At 39.0% G+C, this 24,928-nt stretch overlaps 1 protein-coding gene across 1 annotated transcript in view; it reads left to right on the top strand.

Moving 5' to 3' along the window:
- Positions 1-24,928, top strand: part of RNF217 (ring finger protein 217) — a 133,872-nt gene that overhangs the window by 59,244 nt on the left and 49,700 nt on the right. The window contains exon 3 of the mRNA XM_040239332.1: positions 24,429-24,662. Coding sequence (XP_040095266.1) covers positions 24,429-24,662 — 234 coding nt within the window. The remainder of the gene's footprint in view (positions 1-24,428; positions 24,663-24,928) is intronic.

Below are 24,928 nucleotides of genomic sequence, written 5' to 3'. Positions count from 1 at the left end.
TGAGTCTGAGTGAACTCCGGGAGTTGGTGATGGACAGGGAGGCCTGGCATGGTGCGATTCATGGGGTCGCAAAGAGTCAGACACGACTGAGCGACTGAACTGAACTGAACTGAACTGAATGAATAAGAACCAAAAAGTGCTACCACATTATATCTGTGTTTTTTTACAGTATTTTAAATAACTTCTTAGTTAAACTTTTCATTTTATACCTGAGGAAAGTTTATAATTAGTTTTATTTTCATAAGATCAAGTGACTTGCTGGAAATGCAGAGGTCACTGGTACTGTATAAAAAATTAGAATTATTTACCCTTTTTTTCCCAAAGCTTGATCTAATTCATACCTCATTTTGATACAACAGAATGAGCTCATTGTATTATTTCAAGGTCACATCTACTTGAATACAAGAATTTTCATTGAAAACATAACATCTTGTTTGTTTTAGTTGAAAGCATTCCAAACATATTAGCATTCACCAAACTTGGGTTTCACCTCAGGAGGACAATGAGAAAGAGGGATAAGACAACTGTGGACCAGAAATCCAGACCCATTTTTAGAAAGAGAAAGTGGATGAAGACATAACTGACTTAGAACTTGTTGAAACTTTAGATGATTAAAAAAAGGAAAAAGGTTAGTCTGCACCAGCTAATCTCAGAAAGTCTTTAGAATAGAAAGCCTCAGGATATTTTAAGATGGTGGTGCGTTGTGGGGCTGAAGGTGGTGGGAGTAGCTGAGAATCTGAATAAAGAGTAGGAATCCCCGCCCCCACCTTTCTGAACCTTGCACGGTGAGGCGATTACCCCTCTCCCAGAGTGATCAGAGGTCTGACAGGGGTGCTGCAGACCCAGTGTGATAAGATAGAGGCACAGCACTGAGAGTAGAGATCTGCATACATGTCCAGATAAAGGGCATCAAACCCCCACACCTAGTTTGGCCACATGTTCCGGCTCTGACTGTTGGACATACGCTTCCAGGCAAAAAGCCAGAGAGTTCTCCTCTAAAGAAAGGGCATAGCTCCAGGGAAGATACCTAAGCCTACAGGTACATGGTGATTTCCCAGCAAAAAGGCAGCTTGCCATCTGATTACAGCTGTGCAGTCTGCCAGTGAGGCCGGCTCAGGGATGTCCCCATCAGCTTCTTCCTCTCTCACTCTGACATGTGGATGGCATAACTCCTCCATGGAGGTGTTCTTCAGTGAAATGGGAAAATGAAGCAAGAGAGTGGTAACATGGACTCCAGGAAGCTATAGCTCCAACATAAGGGAAAAGTGGCAAGCTTAGCAAGAGTCCATATTGGAGCAGCACAAAGGGCTTCAGAAAGTATGCTCTGAGAAAGAAGAAACGGAACCTGATAAAGTGGCTCATCGGATGATGTGCAAAAGAGTCTTCCAGGGAAGTTTGTAAGAGTGGAGAGTTTTCAGAAACATTAGCAATGGGGATATAAAAAGGTTAAAAATATAAATAAAGATGATAAGCCCTAGAAATGGACTAGTTATGTGAAAAATGAAATGACATTGTAATAAAATATTAGGGTCAGTTGTAAATAGTATCACATATAGTCACATATTTTTAAATGAATTTTTAATTAACAAAAACTTGTGTTATAACCTGACAGAAAGGATGGAAATAAGTAAAATGATGAGAAAAGTAGGGAAGTTCTGAATTCTAATCTTTGAATATTAGGAGCATAAACATATTTTCTAGGAAAAAAAAGTAAAAACAAAAGAAAGACTTATGTTAAAAACTATATGCCTCCCAGGCATAAAGATTAGAGTTGGATTTCTGTTTTTATTTACTTTGTAAGAATTGTTTGATTTTTTAAAAAACAACACACAAGTATAATGTGATGTAAAAAGAGTGGGCAGACACACACAAGTGACTTACCTAACTCGTAATTTTTCAGTTGCATAGACAGTATTGTATTGCTCTCTGACCCTGGGAAAGCTACTTAACTTTTAAGAAGATTTAGTTTCATCATTTGCAAAATGGAGATGATGATTATAACAATAAAATAACCTTCTGTGAATGTTAGAGAACAAAATGATGCGTCCAAAGCATTTGGTAGAGTGCTTGGTACATATTATTGATGATGTGTAGTATTAATGCTACTTTAGTACAGGTGTATTTGGCTCTCTAATCCATTAAATTTTTGATAAGCTATGGGAAAGCAGATTGCATCTGAATAACACTTTGGCTTTACTTAATTAAGCTTACTTAAACTAACCTTTAAAGCCAGAAATGATTGTGTCTGGATAGTTAATTTCCAGTTAAGGTCATGGCACTAATAATGCTTTTTACTTCTAAGGCGAGTTAGAGTTACTTATGAGAACTCTTTAAGTTTTCAATTTTAAAGTAAAAAATCAGCTTGTATATTCTATTTTAAAATGAGCTGTTAGCGTATATGTGCTTAGTTGCATCCGACTCTTTGTGGTCCCATGGACTGTAACCCGCCAGGGTCCTCTGTCCATAAAATTTTCCAAGCAAAAATACTGGAGTGAATTGCCATTTCCTACTCCAAGGGATCTTCCCAAACCAGAGATTGAACCCACATCTCTTGTATCTCCTGCATTTGCAGGTGGATTCTTTACTACTGCATTACCTGGGAAACCCGTGAAGGGGGAAAAATTATATATATATATATATATGTACACACACACACACATATATACACAAACAGTCCAGTTAGTCACTCAGTCATGTCTGACTCTTTATGACCTCATGGACTGTAGCACACCAGGCTTCCCTGTACATCACCAACTCCCAGAGCTTACCCAAACTCATGTCCATTAGTAGGTGATATAATCCAACCATCTTATCCTCTGCCATCCCCTTCTCCTCCTGCCTTCAGTCTTTCCCAGCATCAGAGTCTTTTCCAGTGAGTCAGTTCTTTGCGTCAGGTGGCCAAAGTATTGGAGTTTCAGCTTCAGCATCAGTCCTTCCAGTGAATATTCTGGACTGATTTCCTTTAGGATTGACTGGTTGGATCTCCTGGTTGCAGTCCAAGGGACTCTCAAGAGTCTTCTCCAACACCACAGTTCAAAAGCATCAGTTCTTTGGCACTCAGCTTTCTTTATAGTCCAACTCTCACATCCATACATGACTATTGGAAAAGCCATAGCTTTGACTGGATGGACCTTTGTTGGCAAAGTAATGTCTCTGCTTTATAATATGCTGTCTAGGTTGTTCATAACTTTCCTTCCAAGGAGTAAGCGTCTTTTGATTTCATGGCTGCAGTCACCTTCTGTGACATCATATACCGTGTCTATGTATACACACACACACATAAATATTTTATATATGGAGACGTGTGCTTGCTCAGTCGTTAAGTGGTATCTGCCTCTTTGTGTGCCTATGGATTGTAGTCCGCCAGGCTCCTCTGTCCATGAGATTTTCCAGGCAAGAATACTGGAGTGGGTTGCCATTTCCTACTCTGGAGAATTTTCCCACCCCAGGGATTGAGCCCACATCTCTTGCTGTCTCCTGCTTTGGTAGGCAGATCTTTACCACTGGGGCCACCTGGGAAGCCCCCTTAGCATGTATCTCCTTCTATTGCTAAATGTTTAAAAAATTCTAAGGTGGGTTTTCATGATTTCCAGTGTCTTTTGTATAATAACTATTCCTTCTTGTTGTGTGCATGACGCATTGTTAGTGCTCATTTGATGATTAAGAATAAGTACAAATAATGGCAAAAACTTGCTTTAGCTAATTTTGAAAATGTTATTCTTACTGTACTATGTCTTTGGTGATACAAAGCTCTGGATGTTGATAGCTTTTTAAATACTTGCAGAAGTAAACTGATCATTGAAATCTGTCGCTGAATACCTCTCAGAGATGCACTAAAGAAAACCACCAGAGCATTTGGTACTAGTGCATGTATTTTCTGGATTATTTTGCCACCACTATTCTGCTTTGTATTCTTTAGTTAACTTTTTATGTGGGAATGTTCTGTCTCCCCAACTAGACTGAAAATACTTTAGGGAAAATACAAAATGAAACTTGTGAATATGTGACTATATCTGCCTATTTTTGCATAAAGAAACTTAAGAAGGATACACGAGACATAGTGAGATGTTACCTCTGGAGAATCCCAGGGACGGGGGAAAATGGTGGGCTGCCGTCTATGGGGCCACACAGAGTCGGACACGACTGAAGCGACTTAGCAGCAGTAGCCTCAGCAGAGGTGGGCAGGAATGGGGTGGAAGGTAGCAGAGTAGGTGTATGCCTCTCCATGTAGCTTTGACTTGTGAACCATGTTAATGTTTACTTATCAAAAATAAAACTAAATTTAAAAGAATTTTTTAAAGCAAGCTTGAAGATAGAATATGAACAGAAGCAAAGGGGATAACTATCTATCAAATAGCATAAAGACATAGAAGAAATATTAATCCACTCGGTGCTCTGAGTGTGTGGTTGGTAGGATATATTATGAGTAGAAAGAGAATTTCAAATAAATCCTGCTCTTTCTGTAGTGGTTTGTTGTTGCTAATTTGTTGATATTGTAATTGTGCATGCTAAGTCGCTTCAGAAGTGTCTCTTTTGCAACCCTAATGACTGTAGCCTGCCAGGCTCCTCTGTCCATGGGATTCTGCAGGCAGGAATACTGGAGTGGGTTGATATTGTAATTAGGAAATTCTTATTTATGTATTGGAAGATAAAGCATGTAAGTAAATGTTAATATCAGTGTTCTAACCAGAAAAGAGTTACAAGGATGGAATGAGAGAAAGTGAGAAAGACCCCTTGTAGCATTGGGTTAGAAGTGGAGACATCAGTATGAAATACTGATTTAAAATAAAGAAAAATTCAATAATATGTATTTTTAAATATATAAATATATAAAATTATATATATATATATGTATATATATATATATATATGTATATTTAACAACTCTGATGACTGAAAGAGTCTGGAGACAGTGATACCTTAGGAGAAATGAGAGTATCTGAAGCTTGGATCTTGATCTCAAGATAAATATTTCCCACTAAAAGAACAGGGTTCTTTGGAGAGTTATCTCATTCCAGCTCTAAAACAAGGAATTAATTCAAGACTAATGCAGACTTCTCAAAAGGACACTAACTTAAAGAGGTCCCCAATGGCCAAATTTGGAACTATTTGAATGATGGTAATTCCCTGGTGGTTCAGACAGTAAAGAATCTGCATGCAGTGCGTGAGACCTGGGTTTGATCCCTGTGTTGGGGCGATTCCTTGGAGGAGGGCGTGGCAACCCACTCCAGTATTCTTGCCTAGAGAATCCCCATGTACAGAGGAGCCTGGTGGGCTACAGTCCGTGGCATCACAGAGTCGGATACCACTTGAGTGTCTAAGCACAGCAAAATGGATTATAACACAACGAATTTAAAAATCTGTAATTTATAAATCTATAGGTATATATAATGTTTTAACTAGTGTGAAGGATTCTTTTTAAGAAAAATGCCAGTGGAATCATAGAAAAATTACCATTTTGCAGTCCCCAAGACAATACTGATTCAATACCATCAATGGATGGTAAAACTATTGAGTAAACTGCTTGAGGGGGAATAAAATAGTCTTATGGTCAGGTACCAATCAGCGAGTTGATTAATTACAAGGGGGAAAAGAACTTTTAAAGAAAGCTGGCATAGGCATCACCATACCAAGTGGTTAAACACGTCACCACCAACAACGGTGTAAACTGAAAGTATGTGCGTCTCACCTGACTCCATGGGAAGGACGCATCACCCAAAATGTTTAAGTCACATTTGCTTATGGGGAAATAGTAAACAATGCCAGATTGTGAGACGTTCTGCAAAACAATTGGCCTGAATTTCTCAGCATGTTAATAACAAATTGTCTTATTTAAAAAACGGGAGGATTAAAACAGAAAGAGAAATGACAGCAAAATGGACTGTATGATCCTTGCCTGGATCCTCAGTGATTTTTTTTGTAATTGCATTTGGGGGACAATTAGGGAAATATGAATATAGAATGTGTGTTGGGTAGGAATATTTTATCTGTGCTCTTTCCCTATGAAATGATTGTATTTTGACTAAGTAAAAATAATGTCCCTATTCTCTTAGGTGGTTAAGCAAAAAAAAAAGATGAAAAATATATGTGTGTGTAAGAGAGAGAGAGAGAGAGAAAAAGAGAGGAAGCAAGAAAGACAGACTTGGAAATATTTCATAATTGAAAGCTGGAAAGAAATCATTTGAAGGACAGATGATGCCATGCATTCTTTTTTTTAACAAGTGCTTTAGCAAACTCTTCGCCAGTACAGATTGAGTGAAGATTTTGATTTTGCAAGAGAAATGGTGTGGATTGGAGGCAATTAGCATGTTTCCTAAAATGTGGGATAGATGTTAGTTAAATGTTTTGAAAATACGTGATCAAAGAATATTGAGACATTAAAATGAAAATCTGTCTAGGTTGCTGATTCAGGTGGACACCTGTCTCTCTTTCTCTTTGAGTATTGCCTGTCACCATTGCTTTATTGGGAAAATGAGTAATCCTTAGCTAAAATAATATATATTAAGTTAATAGTATGTTTCCATTTTGCACAAGAAATTGAAGTCCCTGTTTGCCTGCTAGCTCAGTCAGCTTTATGGAGAACCAGCAAACCTGGGCAAGCACCATATGTGCTGTGAAGGTGTTCCACCTGCCTCGGAAGCCAAGGGCTGTTCCCTCTTTATGCTGTTCTTCACAAGCAACGCTGCTGTGTGTTTCCCATGCCAGACTTCTCACCCTCAGCAGGACTTTCGTCAGAGCTGTTTATCGTGACGATAAACAACTACCAGTGCAATTAAGAGACACCCTCTGGCTTGGAGTCAGACATCTGCCAAGGCTTTGATTATTCTATCTCAGTTTATTTCAATAAACAAAGTGCTTACTGTATACAAGGCAGGGACCTGGTTCTCCTAGGCTACCGAGATAAATAAAATGTGATATGTGCCTAGGAGAAGTATATAATCCAGGGAGAGAGGGCTTGAGACAGTTACATCAATATCTATTATTAAAAGGCAGAGGATGAGGAGTGAATTAGGGGACAACCAACAATATCCTAAGAGAATTTGGTGTTCAGAGCCCTCTTGTCTTTTAGGACTGTCAAAATGGAGGCTTAAAGCCCAGGCATCCAGATGGTTTGGGACATTTACAGAACCATGATTCATAGATGTGAGATCTGGTTGTATGTTTTTTTTTTTTAATTGCCCTGTTTTCCGATGTTAATTATTGCAGCTAGGCTGCCAAGCAAACATCTGTTCAGAGTTGCATTCTGGATACAGGCTTGTTGCTTTGGCCCCTCTTGGTGGAAACTATTCTTACTTCACACGGAGTATTATATAATCTCCGTGAATGCTGAGTAGTATGTACAGATCATCAAACTACTACAGGTCAGCACCTGGCCAGAAGATTCACAGGAAAGGAGAAAACAACACATAAATATACGGATGTGTATCTTAAAGATTATAATTAGTAAAAAAAAAAAAAAAAAGCTTATACCACAAGCACAGAAAGAAAAATATTGCCATTTTTTGCTTATCACATTAAAGGTGAAAGTATCAGAGGTCTTCAAATGCTGTTTACTTTGCAAGCTTGTTTTTTTAAACTATGGTACTCATTAGAGCATGTTGTGGAAAAATGGTTACTATCGTGGACTGTAAATAAATACAGCTTTTGGAGAGCAGTTTGGCAATATGTGTCAAAGAGTCATAGTCATCATGTTCTTTGACCCAATAATTCCAATCTGGGAATCTCTCCTAAGGAAATACTCTGAAGAAGCTTCATGCATAAAGTTATTAATCACCACAGTACTTATAATAGTGTAAAATTGGAAACAGCCTCTGCAGGTCAACTGTGGGTTTTCTACTTTCTGAAATATTATACAGCATTTCGAAATGATGATTATAACTGAAAATAACATGGAAAATGCTCCTGTTGTGTTATGTGGAAAGGCAAGACACCAAATTGAATTTAGAGTGCATATAGAATTTTAAAAATTATAGAAATTAGATGGTGTATTTGAAATGAACCCTTCTCAATTAGTATTTGTTGTTTTTAAAGTATCCAACAACAGGGAACAACGGCAGAAGCAAGGAGATGTGAAACAGAATGCAATTTTTCTGGTAGCAGCGCTGAAAGCAAGTAACTTAGCAGGTGGCTTGGTGGTAAAGAATCCACCCACCAGAGTGGGAGATGCCAGAGACGCAGATTCGATCCCTGGGTTGGGAAAATCCCCTGGAGAAGAAAATGGCAACCCATTCCAGCACTCTTGCCTGGAAAATTCCATGGGCAAAGGAGCCTGGCGGGCTACAGTTCATAGGGTTGCAAAGGACTGAACACGACTGAGCGACTGAACACAGAATAAATTTGGTTTCTTTACCAAATAGAGAAAAGGTATGTTTCTGTTCCGTCTCAAAATGATGAGATTCTTCAACAATTAGATAAAACTTGTGTGTGTTAGTCTGGAGCCCGCCAGGCTTTTCTATCCATGGAATTCTCCAGGCAAGACTACTGAAGTGGGTTGCCATTCCCTTCTCCAGACGATCTTCTTGACCCAGGGGATTGAACCCAGGTCTCCCGCATTGGAGGCAGATTCTTTACCATCTGAGCCACCAGGGAAGCTCAGATAAAACTTGGTTCCATTTTATGTAGTAAGAGTGCAGTGAAATTTTGGTCAGCTAATAAGTTTTGACAACTGGAGCTTGAAAGCACATTCAGGAGCCAGAAAACGAAACACTCATTGCCCTTTAATCAGAGTAGCCTAGATCACTTTAGAGAAGTTGGACTAGGAAGGATGGGCTGACCAACAGAGAGGCCCCGAAGTGTTTCCTTCCCTACATCCCAGCCTTTTTCTTTCCATTAACATGTTGGGTACAGTAGCTGAGCCTGTGACCCGTCAAGGATGTGTCTCTTCCCCGTAAGGAAGGCTGTGCTTTCAGCCCACGTGAGTTCTCTGCCCTGATAGTTAAACCAATCACTTGTATCTTCTTAGAACTACTGATGAAAGCTAATCTGACTGTCAACCCCCTCCCTCCCTCCCAGAGTCCCTTAGAATGATCTAGAACAGGACATTAATTATTCTACCTCCAAGGCTATGTTATACACTAGACAGAGCAAACAAAATCACCTTTCCTCCCCTATACTTGAGGCTGCACCCATACTCTGTATTATCGTCTCTGTCTTTGTTCCCTCCTGGATTCTTACCTTTGTGTGGTTGGAGATCTGAACACTACCTAGAAAACCAACACTAGCTATATTAATCTCTTTTTGAATTTTAGCAAATATTCATTAAGCACCTACCCTGTGCTAGGTAGTAAGTGAGGTATGTGAGATGTTAAGAATAAATGCATAATCCCTACCCTCAAAAAATTTTATAGGATAATGGAAAATAGCAAGCAGTCACTCTAGGATAGATAAAATGACAGGAATGAGCACAGGCTGTTACAGATTTGACAAATAAGCTAAGACCTGCAGAATTTAGGCAAGACACATGTGTATAAATCATGTCCAAAGTAGAAGGAACAGCAGGTGCTAGAGCAAACCAGTGTATGACAGACAGAGGCTGTGATGGGACAATGGTAACAGAGAATCCAGAAAAATCAAATCATCAATTGAATCTTTATTTCACATACTAGGGTTTTTTTGTTGTTTGTTTTTTTACTTCATCCTAGGCACAAAGGTATTATTAAAATTTTAATTATTGGAGTGCCATGACTGTGGAGTGGCGTGTCATGGGATGTCATTAGTGGAGTGTGTTTTAAAAAGGGTACTCCAGAGCCAGGGCAAACTTCGTGGCTGTGGAGATCCAGAGACATAAATGGTTCTTTCAAGTGTGAATATCATCTCTCTGGGTCATCCCAGTGCACCAGCCCCAAGCATCCTGTATCCTGTATCGAACCTAGACTAGTGAGATGATATGGGGAGGGTGGTGGGAGGGGGGTTCAGGGTTGGGAACTCATGTACACCTGTGGTAGACTCATGTCAATGTATGGCAAAACCAATACAGTATCGTAAAGTAAAAACATAAAATTTAAATTAAAAAAAATAAAGTGTGAATAAAATGGAATTTTGTTGACTGATTGGTTGGGGGAGAGATGAGGCAAAGAAAAGTCAGAAGAGAGAATACTTTGTTTTCCGGTTTCTGCCCCACTCACTGTGATAAGCAAATGAAGGACGGTGGTCTGTCAGGGAGAGATGAATGGGGAGGTGATGAGTTTGGTTTTAGGCTGAGTTTGAGGTGTATGAGTGGAGACATCGAGTAGGGGATTGCATGTGGTTATCAGAAGCTCAGTAGAGAGATCTGGGCTGGAGGTTTGCGGAGGGTGAGGGGGGAGGGGGTTGGGGGGAGCCGTCAGCATTTGTATGGAGTTGAAACGATGGGAGTGGAGGAAAGACACTCAGAGAACCATCGGTAATAAATGGAGCCTTGGAAACTCGGGAAGTTTTAAGAGACAGAAATAGGAAGAAGTCACCAAAGGGACAGAAGGAAGTACCAAGAACCTGAGAACGTGATGTCCTAGGGGTCAAGAAAGAAGCAGAGGTCAGCAGGGGCAGTGCTGCAGAGGTGAGTAAATAAATAATCCTTATTCACTAGGGCAGTTAGGAACGAGAAGGTCACTGGTACTTTTGTTTGTAGAGAGAGACCTAAAGTGGAGGAGTGAGCCAGATAATAGTGAGTTTTTAAATGTGGACAAGGAGACAGAAACGTTAGACAATCTTTCAGTTAGCTTGGTTGCAAATGGAGGGAGACCGAGATGTAGGGTCTCGGTCGCATGTAGGGTCCTAAGAAGTTTTTATTTCGTTTTGCTTTTATGATGGGAGAAACTTGACCATGTGCATATGCTTGATTGTCTTAAATTTCCAGAGAGAGGAGAGATCCCTGACAAGGCAGGCACTAATACTGATCTTGGGACGCTCAGGAGGTCCTTCTTTCTAGGAAAGAGGAAGGAACGTTAGAAGACAGCTGATGGGGAATTGAAAGTTGAAGGGGTTCTCATCTGACCACATTAGATTTTACTGTGTCGAGTGAGAGTGAGATTATGGATTGTGTGTGGGTCAGTTGCAAAGAGAAAGTAGGAGTGAGGCCTTGAGGAGGAGGTGGACATTGGAAATGGTTCATAGGTGAGGAAGGCGTGACCTCAAGGGACCCCGAGAAGGGCTGCTGCTTAGTAATGACAACCCAGACACACATGGGGACCATCTGCTTGTCTACCGGACTGTGTGAGGAGGGAGATGAGGGGTACAGCTAACCCTTACGCTCATCCAAGTATCATGTTTAGAAAGGCATGTACTGCGTCTGATGAAGCATTTAAGAATTCTCAGTGGGCACTAGCAACATGGTGTTATTATTCTGAGTGACTGATTTTGCCAAGTCTGGATCAGCATCAGCAGGGGCTTAATGACAATGTGTACAGGCTCTGACAGTGATTAGGTTTGGATTAAAGCTTCAATAAAAGTTAGCTACTGCTATCATCATCACCATCATTCAGTTCACTCTGACAATACCAGAAGTTTCTGGAAGGTTTACAGTTTAATGCTTTACTGTAGAGCGTGAACATGCCATCAGTGCTCCACTTTCCTGTGTTAGAAAGAATGACAGAAGGCACTGGGCATTCCTGTGCAGAGAGGACAAGACGAAAACAAATACTAAAAAGCATTCTCAAAATGAAAAAAAAGAAAGTCCAGTGTTTATCCATTGAGTCTTTTTAGGAAGTAGATTTCCTTGTGCAGCCCCTAAACTTGTCTAGGAATTTCATTGCTTCCCTGGGTGACCTTTTACTTCATAGAACAGAGTGGGATTGGGGTGGGTGCAAGTGGGAAACGATGATCCTTGCCTAAATCTATCTCCTTTATTGGATGAAAAACTTTAAATACGGAAAACCATATTCATAGTACAGTAGCCTTGTTTTCACAAACAGAGAGTAATAATAAAGTAACAGTAAAAGATAATCTCAGGACCCCAGGCTAAGATTCCTTGATATATATACAATCTGTGTAGTTCCTAGAGGATTTAATTTCTAGAATATGTGTAATGGCAAAATTTATTGTTATTCAATATAAAAATGAGGTAAGAATGTATAATAAAACTGAAAATAATACTAATAGAGAAGTGTTAGTATATATATATATAAAGAGCTTCCCTGATAGCTCAGTTGGTAAAGAATCTGTTTGCAATGCAGGAGACCCCTGTTCAATTCCTGGGTTGGAATTATCCCCCAGAGAAGGGATAGGCTACCCACTCCTGTATTCTTCGGCTTCCCTTGTGGCTCAACGGGTAAAGAAACCACCTGCAATATGGGAGACCTGGGTTTGATTCTTGGGGTTGATCCCTGGAGAGGGGAATGGCTACCCACTCCAGTTCTCTGGCCTGGAGAATTCCATGGGGTCATAAAGAGTCAGACATGACTGAGCAACTTTCACTTTCTCTTTAGTATATATGAAGTATATATGGTGTGTATAAAAGCTTTCTAAAATGTTTAAATTGTATTATTATTTCCCTTTACACTTTTTCCTATGTTTGGCTTACAAGAGAGAGGAGTAAGGGTTTTAAAAACAACTTGTCTTCCATTTTTACTTATGATTATTTTCTCTGTAAAAATGTGGTGATGTGTTCTATTCTTTCCATATAGCTCACAGTCTTTTGATGTGGTCTCTAGTTTTACCATCTTCCTCTATAAACATTATCTTAGCTAATTTTCTTAAGTGAATGTTATTTCAATCAAAAACCCTCTCATTTGAGCTGTCTCGGTGCTAATGCATGAGCAATATTGACCTTGTTGGCTGGCAGCAAAGTCAAGAGGATTTTATCCTTGTGTTAGCGTCTCCTAAAGAAGTGAAGAAGCTAAGTTGAAGCAGGGTGGGATTTTGTAAGATACACTTGAAGTAAATCAAGACATTTAACACTGGGTATTTCAGGTATTCCAACCCTTTTTCAATCTAACCACAAAACTTTTCTGTGAGAGGTTATAGTATATTCATTCACCAGGCTAGTTTTTGTGGTTACGTCTCTAGCCAATCACATTTTAAAAAAGAGATTTCTATACTCCTAGGATGAGATTTTCCCCTATTTTGGAGGTATTAAAACTCAAACATCAGAAGAGTTTTTAAAAAATACATGTTTTTTCTCTTTTCATATTGTTAGACACTTTAACTTTGTTCCTGAGAGATAAAGGAAAATTTGGTCACTCTACACTTAGCAGTATCTTATATCTGAAAATGATGAATAGAAACCAGGAAAGGAATTATATTTTTCTTTATTGAATCTAAAAACTCCAGGTAGTTAACAGACTATTCCTAGAACTGAGTGAGTGGTGCACAAAGATACTTTGTTTTGGCATGAAAAAGCTCTGTTGAAATTGCCCCTTTTAAGTTAAAAAACTATGTTAACTTGGTTTAACGTCTAGGAAAGCACTGATGCTTGCCAATATTGAAAGCCCAAAACCTGTAGGGGGAAAAAAAAAAACCCCAAACATAAAATGACTGTGAATAAAGCTACAGAACATGTGTTTTTAAAGTTTGTGAAACTTGGACTTCTTCCAGGTTTACAAGTAATACCGTAAGGAGTGGTTTTTGTTGTTCTATTTGTTACACAATTTTCAGGAGGAAAGGTTTCTAGATATTTTAAAAAACTATTTTGACGTGAGCTCCATGAAAGGAATGTTCCTTTCTGTGAACTGGCTGTGGTGACGTCAGCACCGTGTGGGATAAGATTCCCACAGGGTTTAGTTGACCGAGGAAATGTCTGCTTTCTCCACTGCATGCGGCGGAGGGTAAGGACAGAGCCCAGAATTCAGTGCAGTGGGAGAGGCTGTAAAGTTAGATTACCAAATGTGTGCAGAAACAAAAATGGTGTTCATAATTCAGTTTTGATAAGTAAAATCCTGTACCCATAATTCTTGGTTCTCTGTCTTGTTTTCAGGACCAATGCAAAGTTTCACTTTACTGGAGTTGCAGTCCGCTCTGTAACTATCACCAATTGGAGTACAGAAAACACATATGCAAACATAAAAAACTACTGAATAATAAAAAATGTAACAAATATACTACAATATCAAATAAGAAAAAATAATTCCACTGCCTGAGAAATCCATTTTTAGCAATTCTGTCTTCTTCCCTCTCAGCTTGTATTTTTTCACATATGCTTTTACATTTTTATAATATATAAATTCAGTATATATTCTGTTTTCTTACCTAACATTATCAGATATGTGTTTCATATTATTTTTCAATTTAAGAAATAAGGCATGGTCAAAGCTACTCACTGTGATCCTTTCCATTCTTCATGATTTAACTAAAATGCCTTCCTTTCCATGAGCAGTCAAAATTGTTTCTCCTTTGTGCTTCTCTGCCTGAACCATGGTTATTTATGCCCATGTTGTCTCCCCTAATAAACTGAGAATTACTGGAAGGTAGTTTATTCAGCTTTAAATTCCCCCTAGTAGCTAGTAGACTGCCTTGTTCATGGTAGGGCACAGAATAAATACTTGAACATTGAATTAATCTATAGAATCATTTACAATAAAGTGACTTAAAATGAAGTTAAGGTGAGAAGAAAAGAGCAGAGCCATAGGAGGAAAATTACAAAAGAAGGAGGAAGTGATAGTATTAATTTCTGATGAGGCAGAGGGAGAATTTAAATGTAAAAACATTAAATACAGAGAACATTATTTATGAAGATATGTCATAAGTCTGTATGTACCACACAACATTGCAGTCAAATATAAAACCTAGAAGTGCAAAGGTAATTTGAAAAAAAAATATAGTAAGCAATTCCAGTATTCCTGTTTTAGAATCAGATTGAGGAGATAAATAATGAGCCCACAGAGAAGTTGATTTAAACCATCAAAGCTGTGGTTTAATAGAAATCTATATAGAATGTTACTTTTCTTGATTAAATATTTTAATGTCCAAAACACATTTTAAAAGATTATTTAATTGGCTAGAAAAATATTAATATTCCAAATTTAAGATTTTTATAGTTTACTTTTTTCATAATCAAGTAGAGTTGAAAATAAATTTAGAAAAAAAGTTACTGAAAAAACTACATAGAAATTAAAAAACACTTAAAGAAGGAGTAAAAAAGGATTATAAACTGCCTAGAAAATAATGAAGAGAACATTTCATACCAGAATTTTTGGAATCTAGCAAAAACTTTATTCATTACTAAAGAGTAAAAGCAAAAAAAAACAAAGTGATCAGAAGAAGCTAGGAAAAGAATAAAAAAGTGAAACAAATAAAAGCAGGAAGAGCATAATAGTAATGTAAAAATCAAAAGAAAGGAAAACTAAAAGGGGAAAAAGGCAATATAAAGGACAAGAAAGCCAAAGCTAATAATTTTAAAAAACAAAATAAAATGTCATTTTGAGAGCCTGATTTAGGGACCAAAGTAAAAGTAATGAAAATGAGAAAGAAAGAAGATGAGAAAGGAGATAAAAACTACAGAGAGACTATTTCTCAACAAGAATATTCTCAATAAGAGAATACTCAGTTGCAACAAAGGTAAAAATCTAGGAAACAGATTTCCTAGTTTTCTTCCTGCACACACCTAGGTAAACACATTTTCCAAGAGAGAATGAAAGTTACCTTGGTGTGTGCAGGAAGAAAACTGGGGAGCTACTGCACTGCCCTTCTGAGCTGACATGTCTGCTTTGCAGTAATTTTCCTTGAATGTCTCTGTGTGTGCTCAGTCGTGTCTGACCTTTGCATCTCCATGGACTGTAGCCCGTCAGGCTTCTCTGTCCATGGGATTTCCCAGGCGAGGATACTGGAGTGGGTTGCCGTTTCCATCTCCAGGGGAATCTTCCTGACCCAGGGACCAAACCAGCTTTTCTTGTGTCCCCTGAATTGGCAGACAGATTCTTTACCATCTGCACCACCTAGAAAGCCTTTCCTTGAACCTTTTACCTTAAATATGCCCTTACTTGAGTTACTGGCTCCAGTTGGGCACTAATATACATAAATCCTCAAAGTCACCTGTATTTGCAAAATTTTACTTTCTTATTTCACTTTTCAGAAAAGCATTAAACTTGTTAAACGAATTTGTGAAGGGCAAAATAGTTTTCCATAACTAAACCACCAGCTTTTGGTTTTGTTTGCTTTTGACATTTTTAGGATATTTAAGCATATTTTGAAAGTCAGGGAAAAGATACCAATGAAGAGGAGGGAAAGAAGTTATAAAAGGTCTCTTGTGAGCTCTGTAAGTTCTTTGTTAAAATTTAAAGTTGTTTCTGAAATTTTCACTTACCCCTTTTAATTGAAATTAAACCTCAGAGTAAAACAAAATTTAAGCCTTCCTTCTCCCACTAGAGTAATACTGATTATTAATCTTTGGTACGGGATTGACTGAATTTACTAAGTCACTTCAGTTTTGTCTGACTCTTTGCGACCCTATGGACTGTAGCCTACCAGTCTCTGACCATGAGGATTCTCCAGACAAGAATACTAGGGTTGCCGTGCCTTCCTCCAGGGGATCTTCCCAATCTAAAGTTCAAACTTGTGTCTTTTACATCTACCTGCATTGGCAGGCGGGTTCTTGATCACTGGCGCCACCTGGGAAGCCCAAAAAATTAACTCATAGAGTCCTCTAAACAACCAAATGCTATTGGTAAATTCCAGCTTTTACAGATGCTGGGCAAGGGAAACATTTAGCAACTAGTAAATCACTGCAGATGGTGACTGCAGCCATGAAATTAAAAGACACTTACTCCTTAGAAGAAAAGTTATGACCAACATAGATAGCATATTCAAAAGCAGAGACATTACTTTGCCAACAAAGGTCCGTCTAGTCAAGGCTATGGTTTTTCCTGTGATCATGTATGGATGTGAGAGTTGGACTGTGAAGAAGGCTGAGCCCCGAAGAATTGATGCTTTTGAACTGTGGTGTTGGAAAAGACTCTTGAGAGTCCCTTGGATTGCAAGGAGATCCAACCAGTCCATTCTGAAGGAGATCAACCCTGGGATTTCTTTGGAAGGAATGATGCTAAAGCTGAAACTCCAGTACTTTGGCCACCTCATGAGAAGAGTTGACTCATTGGAAAAGACTCTGATGCTGGGAGGGATTGGGGGCAGGAGGAGAAGGGGACGACAGAGGATGAGATGGCTGGATGGCATCACTGACTCGATGGACTTGAGTCTGAGTGAACTCCGGGAGATGGTGATGGACAGGGAGGCCTGGCATGGTGCGATTCATGGGGTCGCAAAGAGTCGGACACGACTGAGCGACTGAACTGAACTGAAAGGTCCAGAGGGCTTCCCAGGTGGCACAGTGGTAAAGAACCTGCCTGCAGTTATTCAATCTGGAAGAAATGGGGGATTTTATATCTTTATTTCTTACTATTTTATTTTCAGTTTCCTTTTTCTCTTCTTGCATTGCCTAGCTCTAGTCAATGTTTAGTAATGGTGGCAGTGCATATTCACTCCATTTCCATTCTTAAGAAAAAACTTTGAATATTTCATCATGGAGTATTATGTTTACTGTAGGTTTTCTTATATATACTCTTTATTAGATTAAGGAAGTTTTCATCTCTTCCTAGTTTGCTAAGATTCTAGCAAAACTGAATGCTGAATTTATCAAATAACCTTTCCTCTTTCTATTGAGAAAATCATATGATGTTTCTCCTTTATTTTATTTTATTTTTTTTTTATTTTTAAAATTTATTTATTTTTTATTTTACTAAGGCAATGGGTTTTTGAATGTTGTCATCCTTGCATTCCTGGAATAAATCCGCTTTGATTACATTATCTTTTTCATGCGTTATCTGGATTGCTTTGTTAATGTTTTGTTTAGAATTTTTGTGTCTGTGTTTACAAAGAGATCAGTCAGTAGTTTTTCTCGGTTGCAATATCCTTATCAGATTTTGGTATCATGAGTGTGCTGGCCTGATAAAACAACCTAAGTAGTGATCTCTCCCCCTTTCTATCATTATTCACTAAGAGTAGTTGGGTAGTGTCAGTGTTATTTCATCCTGAAGTTCTTGGTAGAATTTACCAGCAAGTCACCTGGGGCTGAAGTTTTCTGTGTGGGAATATCTTTTTCCTCTGTTGCTTATTAAGTTACTTTATTTGTATTTGCTACTTGGCACTTTTACCTAATGTGTCTAAATATGATTTTTATCAAAGGCATCTAGCACAATGATCTGTAATATCTGCTGAGCCAGCAAAAGAGCCTGTTTGTCAGTAAAGCAGCCACTTTCCTCTCATTAAGGATAAAATTATGGAGAAATCCATGAACCTAAAAATAAATCTGCCTTTATGGTGTTCCACAAAGTAATTAATGCACAGAAAGTGAAAGTCGCTCAGTTGTGGCTGACTCTTTGCGACCCCAAGGACTGTAAAATTCTCCCAGCCAGCATACTGGAGTGGGTAGCCTTTCCCTTCTCCAGAGGATCTTCCCAACCCAGGGATTGAACCCAGGTCTCCTGCATTGCAGGCGGATTCTTTCCCAGCTGAGCCACCAGGGAAGCCCAGTGCACAGAAGGTGCTAGGTGCTACATACATTTCATGACTCTTGTTGTTGCTTTCGTTGTTGTATTCTCTTCTCCTCTGCCACGTTGAGCCACCAGGGAAGTCCCTTAATGTGGCAGAGGTTAAAGTGTCTGCCTGCAATGCGGGAGACCCGGGTTCGATCCCTGGGTCGGGAAGAGAAGGAAATGGCAACCCACTCCAGTACTCTTGCCTGGAAAATCCCATGGACTGAGGAGCCTGGTGGGCTGCAGTCCATGGGGTCACAAAGAGTCAGACACGACTGAGTGACTTCACTTTCTTTCTTTCTGCCACATTAATGTGCTTCTTTTTAATGATAGAGGAAATCTGAAATCACTTGGTCTTAAGTGAACAAAAGACTGTATAAAGCACGCTGTATACTATCATGACCAACCAAAACCAAGATCAAAACATGTAAGCCCTGCGTTTGATAAACTGAGCCTTGAGTCCAAGGTTTATATTTTCTCTGTCTTTTTCTTTGGAAGAGTTAATTAATTAATCTGTCACTTTTCCAGTTGTCTCCCTCACCTGTGTCACTGAATTACTTTTGAGTTCTCCCAAGTGGCAAATTAGCCATCTAACTTGAACATTAAGTGGGTAACTGTGTCTCTTACTAACGCCCTTGGAGGCTGTTGTAGAATTAAATAATTTTGTCTTCAAGAATGGACATGGTTTTGTTCAGATTTGGAGAGCCTATTTTTCAGTGATATAAATAGTAGCATTAGCATTGAACACAACAGAAATTTTGGCCTTTGTTTTAATTATACTAAGTACAAAAAATCCTATAAATAGAAGTTAGATGACATTACTGAAACTAAGTTGATATTAAAGAATTATTGTCACTTTAAAACATATTTTGTATAGTGATTATATATTTTTTAAAGATTTCTTATTTTCTTTAGAGTTATATTGAAATATTTGTGAGTGAAATGACATGATGTCTGGTATTTGGACTAAATAATATAGGAAGACGGTAGAAGATCAGGGCAGAGAAAAAATAAAATTGACCAAGCTGAAGCATGGGTACTTAAGGGTTCATAATACCAATCTGAAAATTTGTGCATATGTATATGTATTCCTAATAATTTTTAAATTTGAGGATAGAATATTAAATGAATTGAAGAAGAAGAAGAGAAGTCACTCAGTCGTGTCCGACTCTTTGCCACCCCATGGACTGTAACCTGCCACGCTCCTCTGTCCATGGGATTTTCCAGACAAGAGTACTAGAGTGGGTTGCCATTTCCTTCTCCAATTAAATACCACTAAATTCCAAATTGCTAGAAGAGGCTATCAACACAAATTTAATTTTATTCTCAAGTTCCATGAGGGTAGGATTCATGGTTTAAGCTACTTTATATCCTGGACTTTTATATCCTTTACCTGTAATATTATAGGAATTTAATCTATGTTTTGTGGATGAATTAATCTTTACTAAATTTGCAGTGAGTCATTTCCAGCAAGTATCACATATCCATGTAAACTGTGTTTTATTAGAAATTCTCAGTGAGTATTAATAGCACCCACCAATCATGAGGTTATTTCAAGCCCAAAACCTGGAATTCTCGACTCCTGCCTTTACTTCATCCTCCGTATCTGGTTCATCACCAAACCCCATTGGTTCCATTTCCGAAATGCATCCCATGTCCGGCTACCTCTTGCTGCCTACTTCAGTCACCTGTCGTGTGCTGCCTGCATAACTGCAGTAGTCAAGTGCCACTGGTGGAAAGAACCAGAGGACATACTGCTGCCCTCTCTGGTCCGGTGTATTCTCTGGGAAGAGCCAGGATGACTTCTTTGTAAGATGTAAGTCAGGGGATGTCACTGCTCCTCACAGAACCAGTCAGGGATCCATAGTGGACTCAGGACAGGATCCACGCTTTCGGTCACAGCCGGCAAGGCCCGCGCTTCTGGCTCACTGGGTGCGAGTTTCAGTTGCTCGGTTCTGCTCCCTGCACACAGGCGTGGCAGCACTTTCTGCCCTGCAGGCATATCCTTGTTCCCTCGGCCGTTCAGGCCCTCCTGCACGTTCTCTGCGTGACCGGCCCTTTTGTTCTTAGCCGTCACCTCTTCGGAGATACCTTCTTTGATGTGTAGTTCCTTCATAGGTAGACGGATTCCAGTCTACCTGATTCATTTACTTGTTTATCATGTGTTTCCTCCAATAGAAGCCCTCCATGTCTTTCTCTCTTTGTCTTCTCATTTCCCCAGAATCCATCATAACAAGCCAAACCTGTAAAAACCACTTTTAGTTGAAATCTAAGATGGGATACAGTTGTAGGATGCAGTGTTATATTATGTGTCTCTAAGAAAATTAAAATGATACTAATTAAACTATGGCACAATGTTAAATACTATCAACTGTAAGATAGTCTTACCTTTTGAAATATTAAAATGTTGAAAAAATGCATCTTTGAATTGATGAATTATGTACCTTGTTGAATAAACAAATGAAGTACTTTACTCAATCATGATTATTGTTTTTTAGTGATCTTTTGAGGAAATACTGAAAAAATAGACATGTACAGGCCAGAGATTGCCTAGGTCATGAGTAGTGTTTTATTATGAAAACTTCTTCATATGTTAGTATGAAGAAGTATGAATAATGCTTGTATGAGTAATTGCTCCAATTATTACCTTACCAGCAATAATTCAAATTTTATAGGCCTCGAGTGGGCCAGGAAACTTGAATTCTCAACAGACACTTTGAGAGACTCATGCAGTCTGGAAGTAGATTCAGGCTCTGTGCTGTAAAAGGAGGGAAGACAAATAAAATAGGTTGGGATTAACATATACATACTACTATATATAAAATAGTCAGCAAGGGCCTACTGTATAGCACAGTAAATTCTACTCAATACTGTAATAACCTACATGGGAAAATAATCTGGAAAAGAATAGATGTATGCTGCTGCTCCTGCTGCTAAGTCGCTTCAGTCGTGTCCGACTCTGTGTGACCCCATAGACGGCAGCCCACCAGGCTGTACCATCCCTGGGATTCTCCAGGCAAGAATACTGGAGGGGGTTGCCATTTCCTTCTCCAATGCATGAAAGTGAAAAGTGAGAGTGAAGTCACTCAGTCACGTCCAACTCTTAGCGACCCCATGGACTGGAGCCTACCAGGCTCCTCCGTCCATGGGATTTTCCAGGCAAGAGTGCTGGAGTGGGGTGCCATTGCCTTCTCCGAGATGTATGTATATGTATAACTAAATTATTTTGCTCTACACCTGAAACGAACACTACACTGTAAATCAGGTACTCTTCTTGCTGCATGCTCAGTCGTGTCCTACTCTTTGTGACTCTGTGGACTGTAGCCCACCAGGCTCCTCTGTCCATGAAATTTTCCGGGCAAGAATACTGGAGTGGGTTGCCATTTCCTACTCCAGGGGACCTTCCCAACTCAGGATCAAACCTGCATCTCTTGTGTCTCCTGCATTAGCAGGTGAATTCTTTACCACTGTGCCACCTGGGAAGCCTAAATCAACTATATGCCAATATAGTATAAAAATTAAAATAAAGAAAAACATAAAAGCTAATAAAAAGGGAAGAATACAAAAAACAGAAGACAGAAAAGATGGGGACAGGCATTGGAGAGTTGGTAGTGGGAGGGTAATGGGACATTATCATATTGCTTCTGTTTAATAAAATATGAGATCATTTGGCTCAGTGTAGCAGGGTAGAGATTTTGGAGCTTTCAGAGAGAAGAGAAGGTATGAAGTAGGCAAAATGCAGAGGGTTCGAAGCAAAAGGAAATGGTTCTTTGGGAATGGAGTAGACTTGCAGGCAGATATTTGAGAGGCATGAAGAAGACAAGGCTTTGTTTGGACATCAGACAGTAGGTGTCCCAGTGTGATATGAACTCCTGCTGCTGGCAGAGGGACAAGATGACCCACTCCCTCGAGCTGCTTGGATTATCTGGTCCCTGTACTACATTCTTTAAGACCTGACTACCTGGGTGGCTGTGAAATTACTACTTCCATTGTTACTATTTATTTACTTAAACAAACTTAGAGGCAAGGGAGGGGAGGTTAAACATTGACCTGGGAGTAAAATATTCCAGCTCTTACTCCCCCCAAGTATGCAGCTCCCCAGTAAGCAGGAGTCACTTGAGAGGTACCAAGTGAACTCTTCTGTGTAGAATGAAAAGAAATTGTCTTTTCACATGCAGAAAACAGAAGTTTTCAATTTTCTTAGGTGTCTACTTCAGACTCCTAAGGTGGCTTCATACTCTGCCCTCTTGTTCGGATCCCAGTTTATCTGCACAGCCTCTGACTTCGGCTATAACTGAAAATTATTTAATATAAAACATAATTTGGGTTGTAATAACTAACAAGTATAATAATAAGATCTGATTGTAACTATAAGCAGGCTCATCAAAATAGAAAAAATTGCTTTGGGCTAATACTTGAAAAGCATCTCTGGACCATCTTTGTACAATAGTAGCATAAGATGATATGGAAACTTACATTTCAACAGGTCAGTACTAATAAGGTGGCTTATCCAAAGTTAGATTTTTTTGATTCTCAGTCTGGCTTATGTTCTTTACTGGTGTTAAATATGTTGTTCCCAGGCATCCTATAGAGTGTAGCTTCTTACCTACCTTTCCTCGAGATAAATAGCAAAGTTCAAAGTTACTATGAACTTAGGGTCCTTGTTAATTGCTCATTATAGATGTTTTCTTTCCCCAGATCAGGTGACTTTTTCGCATTCCTCTCTCCATCTTAACAGTGGGCTTTTCTCATTAAGGTCAGTGAGTTTCACCTCAAAATGTCAAGTTCACCAAGTGAGAAAGAAATGGTTTGGGGTTGTTTTCCATTTAGAGCTTTCACTGCCTCCCTTTGCTACCCTAAGATGGGCAAAAAGAGACTATGATGCCAGGACTGTAAAGGGTTTTTGTTACTATTTATGGAAAACAAGCCCAAGTCATCCTTAAAAAGTAGTTTATTTTTTTAAATCCTTTGCAACTTAATTGTGTCCACGCTTTGTACTTGAATCTTGTACTGTAATTTTTAATGCTAGCCATTTCTTGAGTTCTCTATCCAATAAATAGTAAATGTGTCATTCCAGTACATTCTCTCTCCCCTCGCCTAATTAACTCTGTAGTTCTTTGAAGGAGTTCATTTTATAAATTACTTCAGAAGCAGCCAGATCTCAGAGGGATTCTTTTACAGTTGTTTATGATTGGTTTAATTTTCTTACTTGTTTGTATGATTCTCATGACGTGGGAACAGTTATATGTTCTTTACGTGGGAAAGTCAGGGGAAAGGGTTTTTTCTTTTTAGCAATAATCTTTAGACTATTGGATGTTGCATGTATAAGTAAAATCCTATTTTATTTTGGTCATCATAAAGTTAAATGTGCCCTAAGTCTAGTGCTGAGTAAGGCTATGGTAAGAAAAATTTGAGCTTCCCTGGTGGCTCAGATGATGAAGAATCTGCCTGCAATGCAGGAGACCTGGGTTTGATCCCTGGGTCTGAAATCAGTATCCCTGGAGAAGGAAATGGCAACCCACTCCAGGATTCTTGCCTGGGAAATCCTGTGGACAGAGGAGCCTGGCAGGAACTTTGTAGTAAGGTTGAAAAATCTGAAACACCTTTTCATCCAAGCTGTTCTTTTATTTGGCTCATTGTCTGAATGCTGTCTCATCCTGCAGGTTGCAGAGGATTGAATGATAATTTGCTTCCCGGGTGAGCCTGTAATATAGGCCCATTCCAGTTCTCATATTTCATAATCATTATATTTAATGATAGAGAATGCTTAAATACCCTATCAGTCATTTTGGAAATGTTATATAGTAATTATTGGGTATCACCTGACATGGGTACCAAAGTGATTATCATTTATTATGCATGCTACAGAGTCAGGAAAAGTGACAGATAATCCTTTGCTATAATTATGAAGTAAGCATTACCATATGAAGAAAGAAGAGAAGTGTAATAACCAGTACCTTTTTTTCCTCTCTCACTTGTTCTTTCACACAGGTACAGCTTGGCCAAGTGGAAATCAAATGCCCTATCACTGAGTGCTTTGGATTTCTGGAAGAAACGATGGTTGTCTATAACTTGACACATGAAGACTCCATCAAATACAAATACTTCTTGGAACTTGGCCGTATTGATGCCAGCACCAAGCCATGTCCTCAGTGCAAGCACTTTACAACCTTCAAGAAAAAAGGACATATTCCCACCCCTTCCAGATCAGAAAGCAAATACAAAGTAAGCATGGTCACCAGAGTTGTGGGTTAGATGTCACGTAGTGAGAGCAGCCAAGTTAGGCCAACTTATGGTAGGCATTGAGTGGGCTTCCTTCCCTTATCAGAGTCCAAGGTGAGTATACAACGGCCGTAATTCTGAAAATGTGTGGTTTGGGGATGCTGCTAATAGGAGAGTACTCATGAGGATTTAATTAAAGTTCTCCTTTGGCTTTAACCTGTTTAAGATTCACTCATAGCCAAATTAAAAGACTAGTTTTTAAAGTAATT

Source organism: Oryx dammah, unplaced genomic scaffold, assembly GCF_014754425.2.
Source record: "Oryx dammah isolate SB20612 unplaced genomic scaffold, SCBI_Odam_1.1 HiC_scaffold_4, whole genome shotgun sequence".
Taxonomy (NCBI): Eukaryota; Metazoa; Chordata; class Mammalia; order Artiodactyla; family Bovidae; genus Oryx; species Oryx dammah.
The sequence above is the reverse complement of the archived record's forward strand: the minus strand, read 5'-3'. Positions and strand labels throughout refer to the sequence as shown.